General features: G+C 50.4%; 1 protein-coding gene and 1 long non-coding RNA gene across 5 annotated transcripts in view; one reads left to right on the top strand and one right to left on the bottom strand.

Moving 5' to 3' along the window:
- Window positions 1-21,692, top strand: part of AK8 (adenylate kinase 8) — a 128,186-nt gene that overhangs the window by 45,957 nt on the left and 60,537 nt on the right. For all 4 annotated transcript variants that reach the window (XM_033858935.2, XM_033858934.2, XM_033858937.2 and 1 more), the window contains 2 exons: window positions 588-719; window positions 7,763-7,852. In XM_033858935.2, the coding sequence (XP_033714826.1) occupies window positions 588-719; window positions 7,763-7,852 (222 nt within the window). The remainder of the gene's footprint in view (window positions 1-587; window positions 720-7,762; window positions 7,853-21,692) is intronic.
- LOC141279018 (uncharacterized) lies at window positions 447-7,162 on the bottom strand. The gene is made up of 3 exons (XR_012332744.1): window positions 7,079-7,162; window positions 6,668-6,709; window positions 447-476 (listed from the first exon to the last, which is right to left on the bottom strand). It is a non-coding gene; the product is annotated as an uncharacterized lncRNA (long non-coding RNA).

Here is a 21,692-nt window from a genome sequence, read left to right as displayed (position 1 = left end):
CCATTTGTTCACTGCCTCTTTGGAGACTTGCAATAAAGTTGGTGTCACTGGAGCGCGGCTGCAAATTATTCTCCACCAATTCCGAAGGCCTTTAGAAGTCCCCGAGTACGAGGCCCCCGCGTGGCCTGTCGTGTTTATCAAAGCCCGTGTCTGACTCTAGGAGGTCCGCCTGGTCCCGGGGCTTCAGGGTGAGGCTCAGCCCGGATTCAATTTGGAAACACCCTAACCCAGTATTCAGTGTGTGTTCTGTGTCCTGGGACCAGCCCCCAACCACGCGGCCAGCCGTCCTTTGACCAGGAGGGCAGCACGGCCCCTGTGCTGTGTCAGAGGGATCCAGGGCAGTGCTCTGCTCGGAGGGTGGCTTCTGTGCCTCTCCTTGTCCCCTCCCGCCTTGGTGCCCCGGCCTGAAGGGTAATTCCTTCCCCGCAGCTTCACCCTGTGGTTACCCGGCAGATTCACAGAGGGTTTCCACGGAGCTGTAAAAGAGAAATAATTACTGCCGTTAAAAGAGCCCAGGCAGAGGTGTCGTAAGCTGGTTCCCTTTCTTTAGGACCCTGGTTTATTATCCTCACATCCTCTCGTTCCAGCTCTGACCTATGTCCAAACCATCCATCGATCTAACGCCCCGTTCACCCCGAGGGTGCTGCTGTGCGGGCCCGTGGGCAGCGGGAAAAGTCGGCAGGCCGCCCTCCTGGCCCAGAAATATGGCCTCGTCAACGGTGAGTGCCCCGGCGGCCACCCGGCTTCTAGAGCCTCCTCTGCTTCCTGCCCTCCCAGACCTCCCCGTGTTACGGGAGCGGCGAGGAGGTCGGCATCACTTCTCTTTCTTGCTCTCTGCTGCGAACAATTTTCATTTAATCCATCTTTGCAGGGATAAGGTTTTTGCCTCCCAAAGAATATGGCCATAAAAACATTAACCAATAAAAACACGCCCGCAGCCCAAAGAGCTGGAACGTTTTCTGGTCATCATTTTTTACGTCCTTTGGCGCAGTGGTTTTTCTGTGCTCTGCCCCTGCAGTCTCCCCAGAAGCCGGAGTTCTTGCATAATGTGGACCTGCTGTTCATTTATTTTCTCCGGTCTTGTTTGGTTCCCCAAACCCAGGTCAGTGTGTTTACAGGCAAACAGTTTCTGAACCGGAGGAAGACTTCTAGCTCAGCACAGTTTCAATAAATATTTTACCAGGAAGAGAGAAAATATTGAAATTAGTCCTCCAGGTCTTTCCTGGGGTGGTCCCAGATGGTCTTGGATGCCAGCGTGGTTTCAGGAGGATAAAGGGCTGGAAGGGAGGCTATAGCAGACACACAGCACTGGAGGGAGTTAAGGGCACTGACCCCCTCCCACTTCGGTGCTCCAGAAGCCTCAATAACCTCTATTTAAGCAGGAGACATGAGACCTGCACCCCCAAATACAGAAATATGCATGTATATGCCCGCAAATGATATATATACACCATACAGATATACATGTATACTGACATGCACAAACATATACATGCCACCCCAGAAAGATCAAGTTTCGAATAAAAATCCTTTTCAATTAGGTCTCCTCCAGCTTAAGATTCCAAAGCCACTGAGATTCCCAGCCAGGAATCAATGACAAATATCATACCCATAGATTGAAGGTGGAGAACTGAGCAATTATTCTGACTAGTATGGAAAAAAACCACTAATAGTTGTATTAGTATTTTAGTAAAAATGCTAAATAGTAGTATTCTGATTTAATTAGTATGGAAAACTCACCTGGCTACTTTATGATAAAAAATGCTTTGCTTGTATCAACGTTTTTTTTTTAATGGAATTATTCAAATAATTCCTTCTCCTTCGGAGTTTTCCTCTTAAGAGTATTATAAGAATAAAATTCCAGCTGTGGTTAGGGATGACTTTGTAAAGAATGGGCCACAGTCTGCTTGTGGCCACACCCACATTTATTTACGTGCCTGCACTTATTGTTACGTGAAGACATATGAAGAGTTACAGTGAGAAGAGCCTTAATGGCAGAGGCAGGGTCTGAAAAACACAACAGTGATACCTTAATATAGTGCACAGCTTAATTTAAATAATTATCACTGTGCCGAAGTTTGTTTATGCAGACACTCCCATTCAAGAAAAGTATTTTAAAATTTAAATTGTTTTCAGCACACCAATCATAAAGAAATGAAATTACCTGCCTAGATTTTTCCAAAAATGAAAATAGAAAAGCTCACCATCGTTTTTGCTTTTGCAGCAGAAGAGCCATTTTGGGCCTCTTTTTAATAACTGAGCATGTGGAGACTGGCTCAGAAAGTTGACATTTCTCAAAGGTGTTCTTGAGAAATACAAGACATCATGAGATTTCCGTAAACCTGTTTAGGGGACCTGTGGTCTGCAGAGGCCTGTCTGCACCCAGAGCTCCAGGAGCTGCCCGCCCAGCCCCGCTGCAGCCCGGCCCCCCTGGCCATCCCCTGCCTTGGCTCTTATCTCCACATTTATGAACCTCTTGGTCGTGGGAATACATCTCCAGACAAATAACCAGCATTCACTCCAACAAGGTTTATTGAAAGGCTCCTGTCTATAATCGGCGAGTATATAAACAGGTACAACCTTTTGAAAGATAAAGGCCGCTACTGATTTCCAGGCTAACTGTGCAAACCCTTTGGTCCAGTGATTTCACGCCCAGGACTTTATTCTGCTGAAACACTCCCCACAGTATTCAGCAAGAGATGTGAAGGATGCAGAATGAAAAATAAAGGCAACCCCAAACTCTGTTCGAGAGGGGATTAGTTAAAGTAAGCTCTGGGCGGCTATTAAAAAGAAACCTGCAAAGTGACTCGATGTCTGTGAGGTATTGTTATGTCGGGGCGGGGTGGAAAGCAAGTCCCTCAACAGTGTTCAGGGAATGGTCTCTTTTTTTTTTTTGTAATTTATTTTTGGCTGCGTTGGGTCTTCGTTGCTGCACACGGGCTTTCTCTAGTTGCGGCGAACGGGGGCTACTCTTTGTTGCAGTGAGCGGGCTTCTCATTGCGGTGGCTTCTCTTGCTGCGGAGCACGGGCTCTAGGCGCGCGGGCTTCAGTAGTTGTGGCTCACGGGCTCAGAAGCTGTGGCTCGCGGGCTCTAGAGCGCAGGCTCAGTGGTTGTGGCGCACGGGCTTAGTTGCTGCACGGCCCGTGGGATCTTCCCAGACCAGGGATCGAACCCGTGTCCCCTGCATTGGCAGGCAGATTGTAATCCACTGTGCCATCAGGGAAGCCCGAATGATCTCATTTTTGTTCAAAAAAATGTGTTAATCTATGTTCAAGAAAACAGCTGAAGGACCAAACTGGTTATCTCTGTAGAAACACGTATTACACAATTCTGACTTTTTTTTTTCCCTGCACCGAGCATGAATTTTCTGACAAGGAACAACCATGGAGCATTTTATTAAAATACTATTAATTTTACTCACTGAGTGCTTGCTATATGCAGTGCATGTTATTTGGTACACAGATAGGGAACATGTAGAAAGAAGAAGAGAGGCCCTTCAGGATGGAGGTGGGCCCTGCTGGGGGAAGGAATGAGGTGGGGCGGGGCTCCTCCCAACACTGTCCCAGGTCATGTGTGTCTAAAGCCTTAGCACTTGGAACCTCTAGGAAGAGCAGACTGTTAACAGTACTGTCTTCATAGGATCTTGCAGAATGAGGTGGCTATAGACAGGAGTTTTAAACCATTCTTTCCTAATATAAACATTACCGTTACGCACTTTTCTCCAAACACTTCTTTAGCTGCATCTCCCCAAATTTTAATGTGTTGTGTCTTATCATTCAGTTCAGAATATTTTCTAATCTCCTTTGTGGTTTCTTTTTTGACCCATGTATTATTTAGAAGTGTATTGCTTACTTCCCCAATATTTGGAAATTTTCCAGATTTTTTTTTCTTTGTTTCTTTAATTCTATTTTGGTCGAAGAACATACCCTATATGATTTCAGTCCTTTGAAATGTATTGATACTTTTTATGGACGAGCATATGCTCTCGATTGGTGAATTCCATGTGCACTTGAAGAGAATATGTATTCTGCTTTTGTTGACTATTGTGCTCTAAGAATGTCAATGAGGATAAGATGTTTGATGGTGTTGTTCACTTCTTCTGCGTCCTTAATGATTTCTCTCTACTTGTTATTTCAGTAACTGAGAGAGGTGCGTTAAAATCTCCAACTCTTTACCTGTGGATTTCTCTATTTCTCTGCCAGTCTTTGCTTCGCTATGTTAAGTGGGTATACACTAAGGATCGTTATCTCTTCCTGATGAAATCATCCTTTTATCATTAGGAAATGCTCCTCTACCTCTCCAGTAAATTCTCAAAGTCTACTTTGTCTGATAAGTATATACTCTATTCTTTTTTTTTTTTAACTATGTGTCTTATATTCTACATATGTGTCTTGAATACAACATATAATTGCTTTAAAAAAAAATTCAGCCTGACGTTTTCTGCCTTTTAATTGTTTAGTCCATTTCCATTTAAAGTAATTTTTTATATGGTTGGTTTCAAGTCTACCATTCTGGGTTTTTTATCTTCTACTTGTGTTATCTGTTCTTTGTTCCTCCTTTCCTGCCAACTTTTGGATTGATCAAGTATTTTTTCAGTAATCCATTTTATTTCCTCTGTTGCCTTTTTTGGCTGTATCTCTTTGCTTTATTTTCTTTGTGGTTGCTCTAGGGGTTAACTGTTATCCATTACTTATCACAGTCTATCTTGAATTAATATTATACCTCTTCATGTATAACACAAGAACCTGACAGCAGTGTATTTCCCTTCACCTTGCTCTAGTTCTTTGTGTAACTGTAGTCATACATTTCATTTCTACATATGTTATGAACCCTATAGTACATTGTAATTATTTTTGCTTTAAACAGTCATTTTTTTAAGTCAACATATGGGGGGAAAGAGCTTTTATATATACTCAATATCAACACTTTTCACTCCTTTGTTTAGATCTAAGATCCATCTGATATCATTTTCTTTCAACCTAAAGAACTTCCTTTAACATTTCTTGTAGTGCAAGTCTGCTGGTGAAATTCAGCTTTCATCTGTCTGAAAATGTCTTTATTTCACCTTCATTATTGAAGGATGTTTTTGCTGCTTATAGAAATCTGTGTTGACAGGGTCCCCCCCAACCTTAACACTTTCAAGATGTCATTTCGTTGTTGCATTGATGCGTTCCGTTGCATTGCTTCTGATGAGAACTCAGAGATTTTTTTTTTCTCCTATATATAAAGCATCTTACTCCCACCCATAACTGCTTCTAGTATTTTCTGTTTAGTTTTCAGAAATTTAACGGTGATGTACCAAAGTGTGATTTACTTTGTGTTTGTTTTGCTTGGGCATCAGAATCTTGGATCTGTGGGTTGATATTTTTAATCAAATTTTGAAATTCTCCCATTATTTTCTCAGATATTCTCTCTCTCTCTCTCTCTCTCTCTCTCCCCCCACCCCCGCCCCCGCCTTTCTGGAACTCCCGGTACGTGTATGTCAAACTGTTTGCTATTATCCTCCAACTCCCTGAGGTTTTATTCCTTTTCTTTATTTCTGGTCCCCTCCCCACCTTCTCTTTGCTTCAGTTTGAATGCTTTCTAGTGCCTCTTTTCATGTCTTCAGATTCACTGATGGCAGCCTATCCAGTGATGTTTTCCATTTAAGATATTGTATTTTCCAGTTCTGGAAATTCCATCTGGTTCTTTTTTATAGTTTCCATTTCTCTGCTGAGATTCCCCATCTTCTCATTCATTTTAATCATCTTTTAAAGTTTAAACATTTTCATAATAGACATTTTATAGTTCTTATGTGCAGATTCTGATATCTGTGTGATCTCTGGATCTGATTCTATGGCCTGTTTTCTCTCCTTGTAGGGGTCACACTTTCCTGGTGGTATTTTTGTGTGTTTTCCTCTCCAGTAGTTTTTTATTATATGCTGGACATTGTGGTTCTCACATTCCTGAGAGTCTGGACTGTGTGATCCTGCTTTGAGAATATCGCATGAAAAAGAATTGAGTTCTAACAGGCGGTTAAGTAACTGGAGGACCAACCTGACCCCACTGAGGCTTATTTTTAGTCTTTGTTACTATGGGATTAGGGTGGGATTCCCCTAGGGCTCGTGTATCCCTACACCTGAAGCGTGGCCTTCCTGGAGTCTCAGCTGCCTGTCTGGGGTGTTGAGCGAGATCTCTCACTCTGGCTGGCAGATGCCACTCAGTGCCCAGCTTCCCCATAGCTTTTGTCTCCCAGGCCCTGTGGCGTCTCCCCTGCACACGTGCAGCTTTGCATTGACTAGTGACTCAAGTAAGCCCTCAGGCAGATTCCGGAACCCCTCCTGCCCCACCCCCCCCTCCATTATTCTGTCCCACATGGTCCAGCTGCCTCAGGGCCCCAAATTCCAATCCTTGTTTCCTGCTGCTGTGTTTGGGTTCCACTCCTCCCGAGCCATGGTTTGGACAGTGCCCACAGGTCGAAATCCAGGGCGAGTGAGGGTCTCACTTTGTGTGTGTCCCGTCTCTCAAGGATCACAGCCCGTGCCTGTCTTGTCCAGTGCCCGAAAAGAGTTGCCTCATATATTTTGTTAAGTTTTATGGCTTTGTATGACAGAAGGTGAATATGATACCTGCACCTCCCTCCTGTCCTGAACTGGAAGCTAAGCCTAGGTTTGATGTCACACGCACCTGGGTGTGAATCCCAGCTCCGCCACTTACTGGCTCTGTGACCTAGAACAGTATGTACAGCGTCTTCAGTTCTCAGTTTCCTTATCTACAAAGCAACAGTTTGTTGTGAGGACTGGACAATACAAAGCAAGCCCAGCATAGTGCTTGGCGTAACTAGAGGTCTCAGTAGCTGACAGCCTTTATTAGTCCTTACATTTCCCTTAGTGAGCGAAGCTGCCAGCCACTCTGGATACGATCACCGCCATCACACAGTGAATTAACATGTCATTACGGAAGAATACGTCTTTGGTGGTGGTCATTGTCTTAAACATTCCCTTTATGCAGTTAATTTTAGGATTGGTTTCGGTTTCTTTAAGGCAGGAAGTAAAGTCCTTAGCTTTAAAGTTAAGAAAAGTAAGCCTGTGCAATTACCAACTCATGAAAACATGGCTGGGCCCTTCTGGCTTTGGCTGTTACGGTTTTCATAGCCAAGGAGAGGGCAGCTGTGTTAATTCCTTCCACACTAGTTAACTGACACGCCCTGTGTGTTGGCCCCGGCTGGGGTCTAGAGACACAGTGGTGCTTGTGACAGGAAGGCACCTGTGTGTCCCTTTGTGATAGAAGCTGATGATGTCTGTGGAGCCGTCATCCCAGGGGGCTATGGAAACAAGAAGCGTCCCCACCCTCCCCTGCGTGATAACAGCGTGAACATGGATGTCACGCAGGTCCACGCAGTTCTCCGCCAGAACGTTCACTCTCAACACCCTCCGGGGCTGGGGCCAGCAATCCTGGGTGTCACCGAGGCCCTGCGGGGCCTTCTCTGGTGGTGACATTCCTTGTTATGTCTTCTCCACACCGTCCATTTTTAATATGTTCTTTGCCAAATGCATTCTTTTTCATTCCGCATCTTCCTCCTTGGCTTCTTTTTTATTCCTTTTTGATACTTACTTTCACTTGGACACACACCCACACTCAGAAAAACACTTTTATATTTTTTTTCAGTGACCTTTTTTTTTCCCCCCCCGCAGCAGGCAGCACTGGGAGGGGTTCTTTTTTATCTCATTCTTCCTTCTATTTAAAATTTAACGGACGTCTTTCTGTTCCTCTCTCCTCTAGTCTGCTGTGGGCAACTGCTCAAAGAGGCCATGGCAGACAAGTCCAAGTACGGCGAGATGATCCAGCCCTTTTTCGAAAAGGAGACCGCAGGTAGGCCACACTTGCCGTGACTGCCACGACCTTCTAGGCTCTGAAGAGAGAGCCCTCTGTGTGAGGCTTTCTGGGCACGCGGGGGCCCAAACTGGGGAAAAGAACCAGGGAATGGAAATTGGGCTTTCCGGCAGGCAAAGGCTCTGGTTTTGTTCCCTGGTTGGTCCCTTTGGCTTCCAAGTGAGGGGGAGGGGTCTGTGGACATGATGCATTTCACTGGTGGTGTGGAATGTTCCTGTTTCTCAAGAATGCTTGCTTTCCATAACTGATAACGCTTAAAACTGGGAGCAGGGGGGACTTCCCTGGTGGCACAGTGGTTAAGAATCCACCTGCCAACTAAGGGGACACGGGTTCGAGCCCTGGTCCGGGAAGATCCCACATACCACGGAGCGACTAAGCCTGTGCGCCACAACTACTGAGCCTGCGCTCTAGAGCCCGCGAGCCACAACTACTGAGCCCGCGTGCCTAGAGCCCGTGCTCCACAACAAAGAGTAGCCCCCAGCTGCCGCCACTAGAGAAAGTCCGCATGCAGCAACGAAGACCCAACGCAGCCAAAAATAAATAAATAAAATAAATTTATAAAACAAAACAAAAAAAAACCTGGGAGCCGGGAGAGGCCATAGTGCCGCCCACCTCATTAATTGGTGTACAGAAAAATACCATCGGGCAAGATTCCAATTTAATCAGCAATCAGAAGCTAGAAGGTTCAGAGAGCTTTGCAGATAGGGAGGACTGACCAGCCATTGGTCCTCAGGGGAGGCTGGACCAGATCATCTTTCCAGACCCCTCTGTGACCTATGCTCTGAAAGCATCCCCCAGATCTGACCCCCAGGAAGGGCACCACTGAGACCACTCTCTCCAGTCTCCTGAGTCCACAAAGGAGCCACAGAGAAGGGACCGAGGTACTGAGGACCTCAGAGCCAGTTCACGTCTGGGCTCAACCCCGGGCAGTGCGTTTCCCACACCCACCTCTTCCACTCTTATGTAAAGGGCTGTAGCTCCTCTGTGCAATCAGTACAGGCTCGTTATCACGTCTGATATGGACAGGTACTTGCTGTGAAGAAAACCGACCCAGAGAGGAGGGGCCGTTGTGATGGGCAGTGCGCGTGTTGTGAGGATGCCCTCCCCTTCTCCTACCGTTTTCCGGATGGAGTAAGCTGTGACTGGGAGGCGTGGGACAGGCCGCTTGCTCCTGACCTCAGCCCAAAGAGCCCCCCAGGAAGGATGTCCCGCCCTGGCCCTCCCAAGGCCTTCCTTGAGGTGTTCTAGTCTCCAGGGTGAAGTTCAGGTGAGGCAGCATGGGATCCCTCAGGCACAGGGATCTGCGTGGTGAGACATGATGATCTCGGCAGGCGAGTCTGTTCACTCCTGAGTCACCGGGGTGGTGAAGAGGATGATGTGTGAACAGGAGCCCTGGGCGCCAGTGAAAACCAGTGCCAGCTCTGGTGCTTCCCTGTCCGGTTCAGATCCCGCTGCCCTCCACCCCGGCCACGTAGCCCAGGCCTCCCAGTGGCGAGATGGAGACAGAAACCCCGGGTTGCAGGGTTGCCGTGAGGACAGGCTGGGGTGTGTGCACCCAGGGGTGGGAGCAGCAAGCAGGGACGGGGGCCTGGCACCCCCTCAAGCACACTTGCCCTCCAGCGAGGCCAGCTTCCCCTTTACTGGGGCAGGGGGGTGGGGAGGTGATGAGCACCCCACAGAACATTTGTTGCATAAATGAGTGAATAGGATAACAAGTTAATAGATTGATGTCATTGTAAACGTTGCTGCGTAGTAGTCCATTGCACAGACTGGAGGGTAATCTGTTTAATTCTCCACGAGAAAGCATTTTGTGGTTCAGGAAGAGAGACGATGACCAAGCAGATGAGGCCCTGTTGACAGTGGGTAAATCTCTGACAAGGGGAGGCAGAAATTCCTTGACTCTTCTTGCAACTTTCCCGTACTTTTGAATTTTTTTTCAACATAAAACGTTACGGAAAGTGAATATTCAGGTGGTTTCCAAATCTGCACTCCTTCAACAATACTATGAAGCATCCTCTTGTACCGGCACGGGTTTGCAGACACCCCTAAGCATCTTAGGATGAACTGATGCCTGGGACCCATAAGCGGGTATGACTCGTGACACCGAAGTAAGGTGTCCCCCTCCCAGCCGTGCCCGGAACGCTCGAGTCCTCCACGGCTTTGCCATCTCTGGGTATTGCCAGGTTATTTGTTTTCTATCGTGGCTGAAACAAACTTAGTGGTTTAAAACAACACAGATTTACTATCTTACAGTCCTGGAGGTCAGGAGTCCTAAACTCACGTGTTGGCAGGACTGCACTCCTTCCTGAGGAATCCCTTGGGGAGAATCTGTTTCCTTTGCTTTTTCCAGCTGCTAGAGGCCCCTTTCTCCGTCTTCAAAGTCAGTAGTACAGCATCTTCCAATCTCTCTCTCTCTCTGGCCCCTGAAAATAAACCCAAGGAGCCTTTTCACTGGTGGGCAAGAGGCAGAGATGTTTAGGGGGGTTGTTTTGTTTTTTTCTCTTTTTTTTGGTGTATACCTAGGAGACGGTGCAAAATTCCCAATTTCCTATAAAGTGAGCGAGACCCTGGTAGCTTCGATCTTCAACGCTTTGCGCTAAATTTTTCCCTCTGCGACCTTCTCTTTACTTAGACAATGTAGCTCTATACTTTTGCACTTCCTACAGAATGAAAGACACAACAACCACCAATATCATATCTTCCTAACAGAAGCAATAAATTCTGTCATTTCACTAATCCCGATCTCACAGGGATAACAAAGAATGCATTTACATTCATCACCACTAACAGGGGCTCATTAGTGGGCTGTGGAAACGCTGCCGGGAGAACCAAAGTGCTCGGCTGGTAGGACGAGCTCGGGAACCACCCGGGTCTGGCCGCCCGCATCACCACCAGCGGAAACAGGACCAAAATTTAAATGATTCTCCACTGAAGTCGGCTCTGAAAACGAGGTCAGACTGAACCCGGAAGCTCTGCGTGGCCACCTCTCATGACAGCGGCTGACAGCTTCTGGAAGCCAGCATCGCTGGCATCTGGCATTGGGGTCTCAGGTGCAGGTGCAGATCTGGGGGTGGGAATCAACCACATCACACCTGAGTTCTGAACCCAGTAGGAGACAGACCCAGGGTCTGCTGGGAGCATCGGATGGAGAATGTGGCCGGGATCTGAGGGCACAGCTGGGCTTCCTAACATGAACCCCGCCCCCCAAGTCCAGGCCTGGGGACCAGCCAGTTGGGATGCAAGGGTGACACCTTACAATAAACGGCCACACCCCGACAGTGAGGATGGGGAGAACAGCCCAGGCTCCCCAGGAAGAGCCCTGAGTAGAGGCTTAAGTGGGAAGGGAATCCCTCTACGCCAGGGGCGAAGGGCCTGCCAGCTGGAGGGACAGGGCCCGTCGGATGAGTGGTTCTCCTTTCCAGGCAAGAGTGAGGCGGGGTGGAGGCAGCACATCCTCCCAGCACTGCCCCGGATCAGAAGGTTCCTCCCGAATCCTCATGAGCAGCGAGGCGTGGCCCCGAACGCTTTCAGCCCGTTGACGGAATTTTCTGGGAGGAGGAGACACGGCTGCCTCTCCGCCTTGTGGGGCCATCGAGGCGATGCAGATTTCCCTTCTCAGAACCCTGGGCGTGTGTCGGACATCTCTGCTGGGTGTCAGCAGCATTCCTGGGAAGCCCCTGCCAGTGGTTTGCATGTGAAATCCAGAAGGTTCCAGAAACCCTACAAGGTTCAGGGAGCTCATCTAAAGGGGCAGAGATTCTTATAAGGACACAGCGGCCTCATCCCCCGGGGGCAGAGCCCCAGCACCTCGGAGCTGGCGGATGTCACTGCCGGAACATCCTGCCCTGCAGCCAACCTAGTGTAGAAGCCGCCCCCCTCATCCCCCCCCGTTGAAGGCAGGCAGTGCCTTTCCAGGGGCTGGACTTCCTCCACTGGGGACTCTGCCCCAGCTCCTGGCTGCTGGCTGACTCGGCCTCGCCCGCTGCCCATCTCTCTCTCTCCACGTGCCTCGGAGCTGCAAGCCCTAGCGACGGGCAGCAGGGTTATCACTGCATCCCGGCCACCCTCAAGGTCCCTGCCGCCACCAGCAGCTCCGAGAAGAGATCCAGATGCCATCTTCCCCCCAGGGGGCCACTTCCTCTTCTTTCCCCCCTGCGGGGCCTCATGATGTGATGTCCCAGCCGTGACCTCTGCAGGCTCAGTTACGTTCTTTTTTGTCCTCACAGGTGCTGCCAACACCTCCTCCTTTCAAATCAGCAGCAAAATTAATAACTGTTGCTTTCCCATCTTTCCACATGTACTGGGCAAAGGACTCCAGGGCCCCGGCTTAGCTCGTCCTAAGTCTCTTGATCCTGGGCTTTTGGCGGCCTCTCTGGGTGCTGTGGGGAGATGCTTATTCCGAGCTCCGGATTTTGAGATACGTAGGTCTGACCTCCTAAACTCGTTCCGACTTGAGCTGCGCTCCATGCGGCGCTCCCAGCGTGGCCACCTCCCCGGCAGCCACGGAGCGGGGCCCGCCCATGACCCGCAGGGCCAGGCCGCATGTCATGCAGGCTTGACGGCCCGGGAGCTCCCGTCGCTTTTACGTGGGTGCAGAACATGTAAAAACTCTTCTGGGCCTTTGGAAGAATAACTTCTCAGCTGCTCGTATGCCATTTAAAGTCCCGCGGTCGGTGCTGGTGAGCGCTGCGGCCAGTGCGCACTAGGGCCACGTGTGCAGTTGTTCTTGTTTTCTCCCCCAAATCGGGCAAAGGGGCAGCTAGAGCTCAGTTCTGTGCTTCAATCACCGGTGAGTCACAGAGGCCACCACCTGCAAATGATGTGCCCTGAGCCTTCTCTGGGCTTCATCCCTACCAAAGGGCCTTCTGGAAGGTGGCATTCCTTAACCCTCAGCACGCGGAGCTTCCCGAGGAAGGGGGCCCCTGTCTCTGCCCATCGGAATGTCTCCTTTCCCAAGTTTCACTTAGTACGAAAACCAGCCCTTCTCATGGGCCTCAACTCACCCCATCAGAAAGAAGTCTGCGTTGCTTTATTTTTAGTCCTTCTCCTGGGAATTTCGGCCATAACTTACGGTCCCGTGGCTGTTGGCAGTAGGTGTAACCTCTTTCCAGATTGCTGGGTCTAATTAGTGGTGCACCACCGTCTCTTTGGTTCAGCAGGGCTGCCTTCTACCCGGGCTCTGGGCCTTGTTTTCATTCTCGAACATTGCTTGCGCTTCCTCCGGAGCCCGGTGACCCAGGGGAGATATTAGAACAGCCAAAGGCATATTTTGTCCTCGTTGGTTTAAGTCTTTGCTCTAAGTGTGTGAGATGCTTGTCTAGATCCGTCCCCACTGCGCTCCGAACGTGCTGGGATTGTCAGGTTGGGGGACCGCTGGCGAGGGCGTGTCCCCGGGGTGGGGTTTTCAGGTTAGACCCTAGCTTTTCCCATCTCCTGTCTCTCCAGGAGCCTTGGAAGGGAGAACTGTGCACCCCAGCACCTGCCAACCTGGCTCACTGGCCAAGTTACAGGGAGCTCCTAAGTCACTTTACCTCTGTAACCAGCCCCTGCCAGCACTCCAACAGCTAGAGTGATTCAATTAAAAAAGGCCCAAACTCCTTGGTGCACATGCCACACATATACTGACTTTCAGCTGAGAAAACAGCTATTTAATTGGCGTAATAACTTTCCCCTGAAAGCGCAAGTCCTGGTGTGTAGAAAAGGTAATGTGGAAGACAGATCATTACCAAGTGTTACCTGTGCCCCCTCCCGTATACCCCGTGTCTCCGAAATATTTCTATCTGGAGAAGGTCCCTCATGGCCTAATAGAACCTGAGAAGAGGTGGGAGATTTGAGGGAGATTCCAGTCTCTAATTTGCACCCTTTCTGGTAATGAGACCTCACCACAGCCAACGCAGCCATCGGAGCACAGACAAGCCAAACCAGCCCCAAATTGGCATGATTATGAGCGTTTTCGAGAGCCTTCCACGAGTCCACATCCCAGGAGGCATGGATCAGAGCTCAGCCGAGTGCTGCCTTTTTTTTTTTTTAGGGGGAATTAATATTCTCATCACTAAATGCACACCAAAGATTCGACAATACATCCGCTTTTCTCCTTTGTTAAAACCTTGCAAAGAGTTGCTGAGTTGAAAGACAAAGTAAATCTTCCCATCCGAGGAGGTAAGCGGAACGCTATTTCTTGTTTTTTGACAGTGCGGCCTTGGTGAGCTGCAAGCTGTCTTACTGCAGAGGGGAGACCCCGAGGGACCCCAGCCCGTTTCCAGCAAGTCTTTGCATGTGGTGTGTTTGTACCAGCTGAAGACAGCGCATGACTCTCTAAATAATTTACCAGTTGATTAATAGACTCACAGGGGTATAATTAGAAGAGGGAGAGACAGTGGGTGCAGTAACCGGTACAGTGCTTGGGGGAACAGGAGCCTTTATTTTTTTAAAGAAACTTTCTAGGGTGCTGGGCGTTTGAAGATAACTTGGGAAGAGCTCAGTGCCTCTTCTCTTTTGAAGTGGAAATAGGACAGTTTGAATCCATCGAGTTTAATTTTTCACAAGCTTTAGGGGCCCCGCAGTGCAACTCCCTTTTTATTATTGAAAAAACTCTACATTTTTCTTTCATTTTTCCGCACACATGCGCGCGGGCGTGCGCACGCACTCCAAGCAGTGAGTAATAAACACATTAATTTACTCTTCTATCCAGCGTGTATTTTACGCACTGCACCTCCCGCGCATGTGTCCCCACACGTCCCCTTGGTGCCCCCACCCAGAGCCCCACTGTCGGGCCGCCTGTCGGTTGATGAATGGACACCCCTGTAATTTATGCATTTTGAAGGCACCCGCACCTCGCGGTCTGACAATGCTTTTGAAGTAGCTCCTTTTTTCCAGTCAAACTTTTGACTTTTCCGCTGGGACTACTACAAAGGTTTCCTTCTGGAAACTAGGTAGGAGTCTTCCTGCTGAGACGGCCCAGCAGAAGCAGTGGGTCTCAAAGTCGGGGTGCGTCGTGAGGGCCAGAGGCCTGTAATGAGGACAGCCGTAGAAAGCTTTATCAACAGGTTTGCGCCCCTAGGGGGACCAGCTCTTAGTCTGTAAAAACTAGACTTTGATTTGCAAAAGCATCATTATTAAAATGATGCTTTGCTGGGGCATCAGCCCAAAGTCTGTGGCCAAAAGGTTGCAAAGCTGTTTGTTCAGTGGCCAGAGCAGCGGGGAAACTGAGGCAGTGAGGGGCTCTCAGTTCACTCGTGCATCTGGTCAATGAAACGTCTCTCTCCCCCCAAGAGTGGGGCCTGTCTACTGTTGCCGTGTCACCAAAGAGGGGCAGCTCAGCTGTTTTTGTTGGGCTGAATGTTCATCGGGGGCTTGCTGTGTGTCAGGCGTGCAGATCACAAAACAGAAGGGGAGCCCAGAGGTGCAGGGTGTCCTTCTCACTCCGACCAAAGCTTCTGGAAGCATTTCCCCTCCACGGGCAGCCCTGGTGGTTTCCGAGCCACTCAGCTGTGAAATCGTCTTCGACAGGCCAGGCCCCAAGGCCCAGCCTTCTCCTCCAGCTAGGAGGTCTCCCTGCGCAACCGTCTGGCCAGCCCCTCACGACCCCCTCCAGGCAGGTGCAGCTCGAAGCCCCTTCCCCTCTCAGAATGCCCCGGAGGGGGAGCTGACACCGGCTTTCTCCTCGGGCTGTGAGTGAGGCCTGAGGTGTGGAGGGGAGGCTGCCCTCGGTGACCTTCTCTGGCCCCTACACGTCGGACAGTCGCCACGTCGCGTCCCTGGAGACCTGACGGGGTTTGTCAGCTAGAAGGCAGTGCTGCAGCTTCCCCATGGGGAACGTGGCACAGCTGTGATCGGCCGGGGAGGGGAGTGCGGGGGCCATGCCCTCCAGCTTTGCCCTGAGCGAGAAGTGGGCTCGGGGTAGAACGAAGGGAGGGGGGGTTGGGGCAGAGAAACGCAGGAAGCGGGAGGTGAGGGAGAGTACAGAGCGTATAGGGAAGTGCCTGTGCCCTTCCCTCCCACCCCTCCTCCCTGGGGCCTGCTCTGGGACCCAGGGGAGGGGGCGGGGAGAGACACCTCCCTCTTCGTCACCTCTCACCTCAGACCTCCATTTACCCGAGCTGTGACCTTGGCTGCTAGAACTCTGATCTCACCACCCTCTCTCCACTGGGTCACGGTTAGGTTACCGGGAGGTAAGAAAGACCTCGTCTGGGACCCCTCCCAGCACCTCCCGCTGCATGCTTCTGCTTCTGCTTCTGCTCTGCTCTGTCTGCCCCCCAGTCCCCATGGCCAGCGTGGCTCATACCAGGAGCTCAGCTACTGTTCGTGGGTGAACGAACGATTTCACAGCTGAGCTCCCAGCACGTGCCCTGGGGCAGTGTGGGGCGGCAAGAGCAGGCAGGCACGCCCTGTGGCGTCGGGGGCCCAGAAGCTCCCCTCTGCTGCCTGCATTTCTGTGTAGGTGAGACCCCATTTGTCTCAAAGGAACAAAGGGAGAACAGGCGATAGAAGGCAGCAGGCAGCCTGACGGGTTTCTAGACAGGTGGCCAGCGACGGTCACTCCTCGACAGTCAGGGGAGCGGCTGCAGGTTTGGGCTGTGCAATCACCACTTGATTCCAGCTCGGTTTCTGCCACTGCCCGGCTGCGTGACCTTGGGCAAGTCACCCGACCGCTCAGAACTACGGTTTCCTCATCTGCAAGGGGGAGCTTTTCACAGTATCCAAGTCATGGCGTGTTAGGTACCTGAATGCAAACGTGTCTGTAAGATGCTTAGCACTGTGCATGGCACACGATAGGCCACTTACTCGATACTTACTAGTATGATTATTAATAGTTACGGTATTTTCATTGTCGTAATTGTAGGAGAACTCACGGTAGTAGCAGCAAGATTGTTCGGTAGACGGATGTTTCAAATGTGGATTTTCTGGGTATCGTATTCTCTTCCTGTGACTAATGTCAGCTTTGGGTCCCTGGTCCCTATATGGTCACCAGGAACTGGCAGAAGCCCAGTCTGCTCCACGTCTGGGGCTCAGTTATCTGTTGCAGCCACCCTGCAATGTGACAGCATAAAAGGACATCTGTTTCATTATGCTCCTCATTTCGTGCACTAGGATTTCAGGCAGGGTGTGGCAGGGACGGCTCCACCCCGCACTGCCTTGGGCCTTACTTGGCATGGCTTGAACAGCTAGAGGCAACTGGGCTGGCTCCTCTGGGGCCCTACATGTTGTTCTCGGTTCTGGTGTCAACCTGGTTCCTTGGTTCTTCTCCCTATTGCATCTGCTGGGGCAGGATTCTTCATCCCCCTCTCCCTATTGCATCTGCTGGGGCCTGGAGTGAGATGCTTGGACCATATGGGGCTGGTCAGACCTCTCTCTGTACAGCCTCTCCACACGGCTAGCTTGGGCTTCCTCCCAGCATGGCGGCCTTGGGTTGATCAGCCCCCGTTATGTGGTCCTAGCTTCCCCCAGAACCAGCATCCCAAGGAGGACCAGGGCGGCAGTGGTGGATGGGGTGGTGGATGGGGTAAGCTATGTCTTCTGCTGAGCCAGCCTCAGAAGTCCCAGAATGCACTTCCATCAAGCTAGTCAATAAGACTAGCCCAGATTCAAGGCGGGTGGGGGGGGCTAGAGTCCCCTCTCAGCGGTAGGAGTGGCCACCTCTAATCTGCCACCCTAGGGAAAGCTTGCATTGAACGTTCTGGTTTGGTTCAGGGTTGGCTGCATCCCATGACTCGGTGAGGCTGAACCCAGATGGCCTCATGGGTCCTCAGAGCTGGGGGTGGCCTGACTTCAGACGTGCCACGTAGGGGCTTTCAGGGAGCTCAGAGAACTGAGAGTCCAGTTCTCTTTTAAAGAGGAAGAAACCCCAGCTGGGAGGTAAAGTCACTCACCCAAGGGCACGCTGCAAACGAAATGCAGAACGGAGGGCAGAATTCATGCTGTTTCTTCCCCTGAAAGGCAGGCAGAGAGCAGAGGTGGAGCAGGTGGCCTCAGAGCCTGATGGCCTGGGTTTAATTCTGGGCTCCACGACCTATTAGTGCGTGGCCTTGGGCAAGTTACTTCCTCTCTCTGTGCCTCAGTTTCCTAATCCGTAAAATGGGGTTGTTATGAAGATTACATGAATCAATACTTGTATCAGAGAAAATTCATGCTCAGAACAGAGCTGAGCTCATAGTAAGCACTGGCACACATGCTTGTTAAGTAATATGCCGTCGCGTCTTTTTGACCCCAGAATACGGGGCTTATGGTTGTTTCCTGGTTTCCCAGTAGTCGCTGATTTTCTCCTCACAGGTCATGTGGGCAACGGCATTCTCGCTGCCCTTGAGATGTGGGCGGAAGTAACTGGTTCTGAGCCCCGACTTCATTAAAATGGAAGGAAACCCGTGCCCCTTAAACCTTTGATCCGCAGTGTACCATTAATGTTAATACTCTGCACTTTACAACAGTCTGGTCCGCACCTGGACTGCTGGCCTCTTCTCACTTTCCACTGAAAGATGTAAAGCTGCGTTTTAAGATTAACTAATTACCAAATCATTATCCACAGTGTGTCTAAGTGAGCATTTTTATTAAAAGTCGTATTAATTTGCTAAGTGAAGCCCCATTTATTTACAGAAGAATGGTTTTGTTTTTGAATTTTAGTTTATCTTTTATACAGCAGGTTCTTATTAGTTCTCTCTTTTATACATATTAGTGTATATATGTCAATTCCAATCTCCCAGTTCAGCCCACCACCGCCACCCCACCCCAGAAGGATGTTTTTAAATGGTCTTTTTTTTCTCGTCTAAAACCTCATTAGCAAGAGAAGCCCAAGGGCCCACTGCTGGAGAGCCGCCTCTCAGCTGTGAATGGGTCAGCAGTGTTGGCACCTCAGTCTTAACTTTGCTTTTGGCCCCGGTAGACGTGGCAGAGAGGGGAGTGATAGAAAGCGGGCAGCCGCTCACCGAGGGATGAGGAGCACAGACCAGCCTCCTGGTTGGTCAGAGTCCCAGGCCTAATGTACTCTTCTGGACTTGGAAAAAAAGCCAATATTAAAAAATTGTTGTCAACTCTAAGAAGAAAACTTCCTGTTGAAACCCATTTGCTAATTGTGGCAGGAAATAAAACTTTTATTTTATTTATTTATTTTTTAAAAATCTGTTGGGCTTCCCTGGTGGCGCAGTGGTTGGGAGTCCACCTGCCGATGCAGGGGACACGGGTTCGTGCCCCGGTCCGGGAAGATCCCACATACCACGGAGCGGCTGGGCCCGTGAGCCATGGCCGCTGAGCCTGCGCGTCCGGAGCCTGTGCTCCGCAACGGGAGAGGCCACAACAGTGAGAGGCACGCGTACCGCCAAAAGAAAAAAAAAAAAATCTGTTTATTTATTTATTTGGCCGCACTGGGTCTTAGTTGCAGCATTTGGGATCTAGTTCCCTGACCAGGGATCAAACCTAGGCCCCCTGCATTGGAAGTGCGGAGTCTTAACCACTGGACCACCAGGGAAGTCCCAAAAACTTTTAAATTATTTTTTAAAAATCGTTATTTCCTGGCACCATTGTCTGCCAAGCAGATTTAAATGTTGTTGTTAAGTAATAGAGATATTAGGATACAGACTTTTGGAACCTGAAGAAGTCTTAAAAGACATCCGTTCCATCTTGTGCCTGGGGAACACTGGCTGGCCAAGGCAGGCACTTGGCCGGGGGAAGTGACTTGAGTTTTCGAAGGAGGCAAGCTCTCCCAGGGGCTTGCTCCCCCCAGAGAATTGTGGAGTACAACCAATTCGAACAAGCTGGTTTCTCCTTGTCATCTGCTGTACGAGTTTTAGAAATGTTCTGTTTATCATTTTAAGTGCTCACTTGGGGCGCAGGATCCATGGTTGACCAGCAGGTGGCAGTAAATAATAAACAAAGAGCGTCGCTAATGGAAAGCCTGGCCAGAGGTCCTGGCACTGTGGCGCTGCAGGTCCTTCTAAGACACTCCTGATTCCTGGTTACAGCAGAGAGGAGGGCTCGCAGGCCTCAGCTGCCAGGAATCAGTGTCATCCGAAGGGTAACGGTCTCCCAGAAATAGTGGAGTTTAGCTTTCACTGAATTACAGTGATAGTAAGTCGGGGCCCGGAAGAGCCCAGCCCAGATCCTGGGTCAAGCCCCCAGCAATGTGGGGGAGACAGATGTGTGGGGGGAATGGGAGCCCCATTTCTTTGGAGCATCAGTATGCATGAGATGGAAATGAAAAACAGAAATGAAAGCAACCCCTCTTTCTCCTCCGCAGCTGGGTTCCTTTCCAAGACTCTCCCACTGGGCCTGATCAGGAGGGGGCGGGGTCCGGGGCTGCACTGGGATGTTGGGAAGGGGGGGGAATGCTGAGTCTCCCACAACCCCCGACAGATGCCAAGTGTCCCCTTTACTTGCTTTCAAATGGGGCCTTGAAGAGGGAAAGACGTTGCAGAGGCAGTTACAGGCTGCGTGTGTTTGTGTGTGTGTGTGTATGTGTGTGCGTGTGTGTGTATGTGTGTGTGTGCGTGTGTGTGCGTCCACGTGTGTGTGTGTCCACGTGTGTGTGTGTGTAGGGGAGGGGGTAAGCGCGTGCACTGTATTGTGTGTAGGAGGGTGTGGGGCGTAGAGCGTGTGTGTTGCGCAAGGGGGGATAGCATGTGTAGGGTGCAGGTACGCGTGTAGCAGGTGTGTAACGTGCGTGTCCTGTAGGGGTGTGTAGGGGTATTATAGGTGAGTGCCTGGGTGTGTGTAGTGTGTCGGTGGGTTTCTGAGTGTGTGTGTCGGGAGTGTGTAGGGTGTGTGGTGAGGTCCTCAGCGTTTTCTGATCTGCCCGGGGGTGGTGGGAGGGTTAAATGGCTTGTCCTGGGTGCGTCAATCAACCTTGGGTCTTTTTACCTTGAAGCACCGGCTGAGGGAGCTCTTTCCTTTTCTCCACTTTCCGTCCTAGCCATTCAGGGCCAGCGCCAGCAACCTCGGTGCCCCTCGGGCCCCTCCCCCAGCAGCCGAGCCCCGGGTCAGGGATGCAGAGGCTTGGACCACAGGCAGCAGGAAGGGGTCGGGGGAAGGGCTCCGAGAGAGTCCCTTCTGCCTTCGGCTCTGGTTTCCACAGGACAAATCATGAGCTGGCTTAGCTGTTCTCTCGGGGCCCTGGCTAACGAATGCCACTGGCATTCTGAGCTGGACTTGACTGAGGATGTTACACCTGCAGCCTGGGAAGAAGAGTCCTGTCCAGTCACCTCATGGTAGCCTGACTCAGGGGGGTACTTTCTTCCGTCTGAGCCGTAGGATTGATATGCAGGCGGGGGCTTTGACCTGGGGCCCAGGCCTTTGAACAGGAACGCCTCCCCTTCAAGACCAAGGGTGGGCCGGGTGTCCCGGGTGGGGTTGGTGGGGGACCTGGGAACCTCTCGCCTGTGACTGAGGCTCCCCGTCCACCCCTCGAGCACAGCCGGCCGGCAGGGAATACGTGGATTGAGATTTTAATAACCTCGAGGTCAACGTGAGGACTGCCATCTTTTATGGAAGATTTGCAGAAAAAAAAAAAAAAAAAACACCCGAAACCATGTGATGTGGCCTTTATGAAATAATGGGATATTCATATCTTGCACTTTGCTAAATTTAGGGTTGACAGGACATTCCGGAGAGGTAGCCCTTGGCAGTAGCTTATACGCAGGGTAAGATGTTAACTGTCAAGCCCAGAAATCAAGCCTGAGGCACCTGACTCAGTGGAGAAAGACTTGCGACTACACTGAAAATCTCTCTCTCCGAGAGGGGGATGAAGGGCGATGGACAGCGTTATCAAGGGGACTTTCAACTTCCAGCAGAACACGGCGGCCGAGATCTGCTCTGAAAAGGCTGCATTTTTGCT

The sequence above is a fragment of the Tursiops truncatus genome, chromosome 6 (genome assembly GCF_011762595.2).
Source record: "Tursiops truncatus isolate mTurTru1 chromosome 6, mTurTru1.mat.Y, whole genome shotgun sequence".
Classification (NCBI taxonomy): domain Eukaryota; kingdom Metazoa; phylum Chordata; class Mammalia; order Artiodactyla; family Delphinidae; genus Tursiops; species Tursiops truncatus.
The sequence above is the reverse complement of the archived record's forward strand: the minus strand, read 5'-3'. Positions and strand labels throughout refer to the sequence as shown.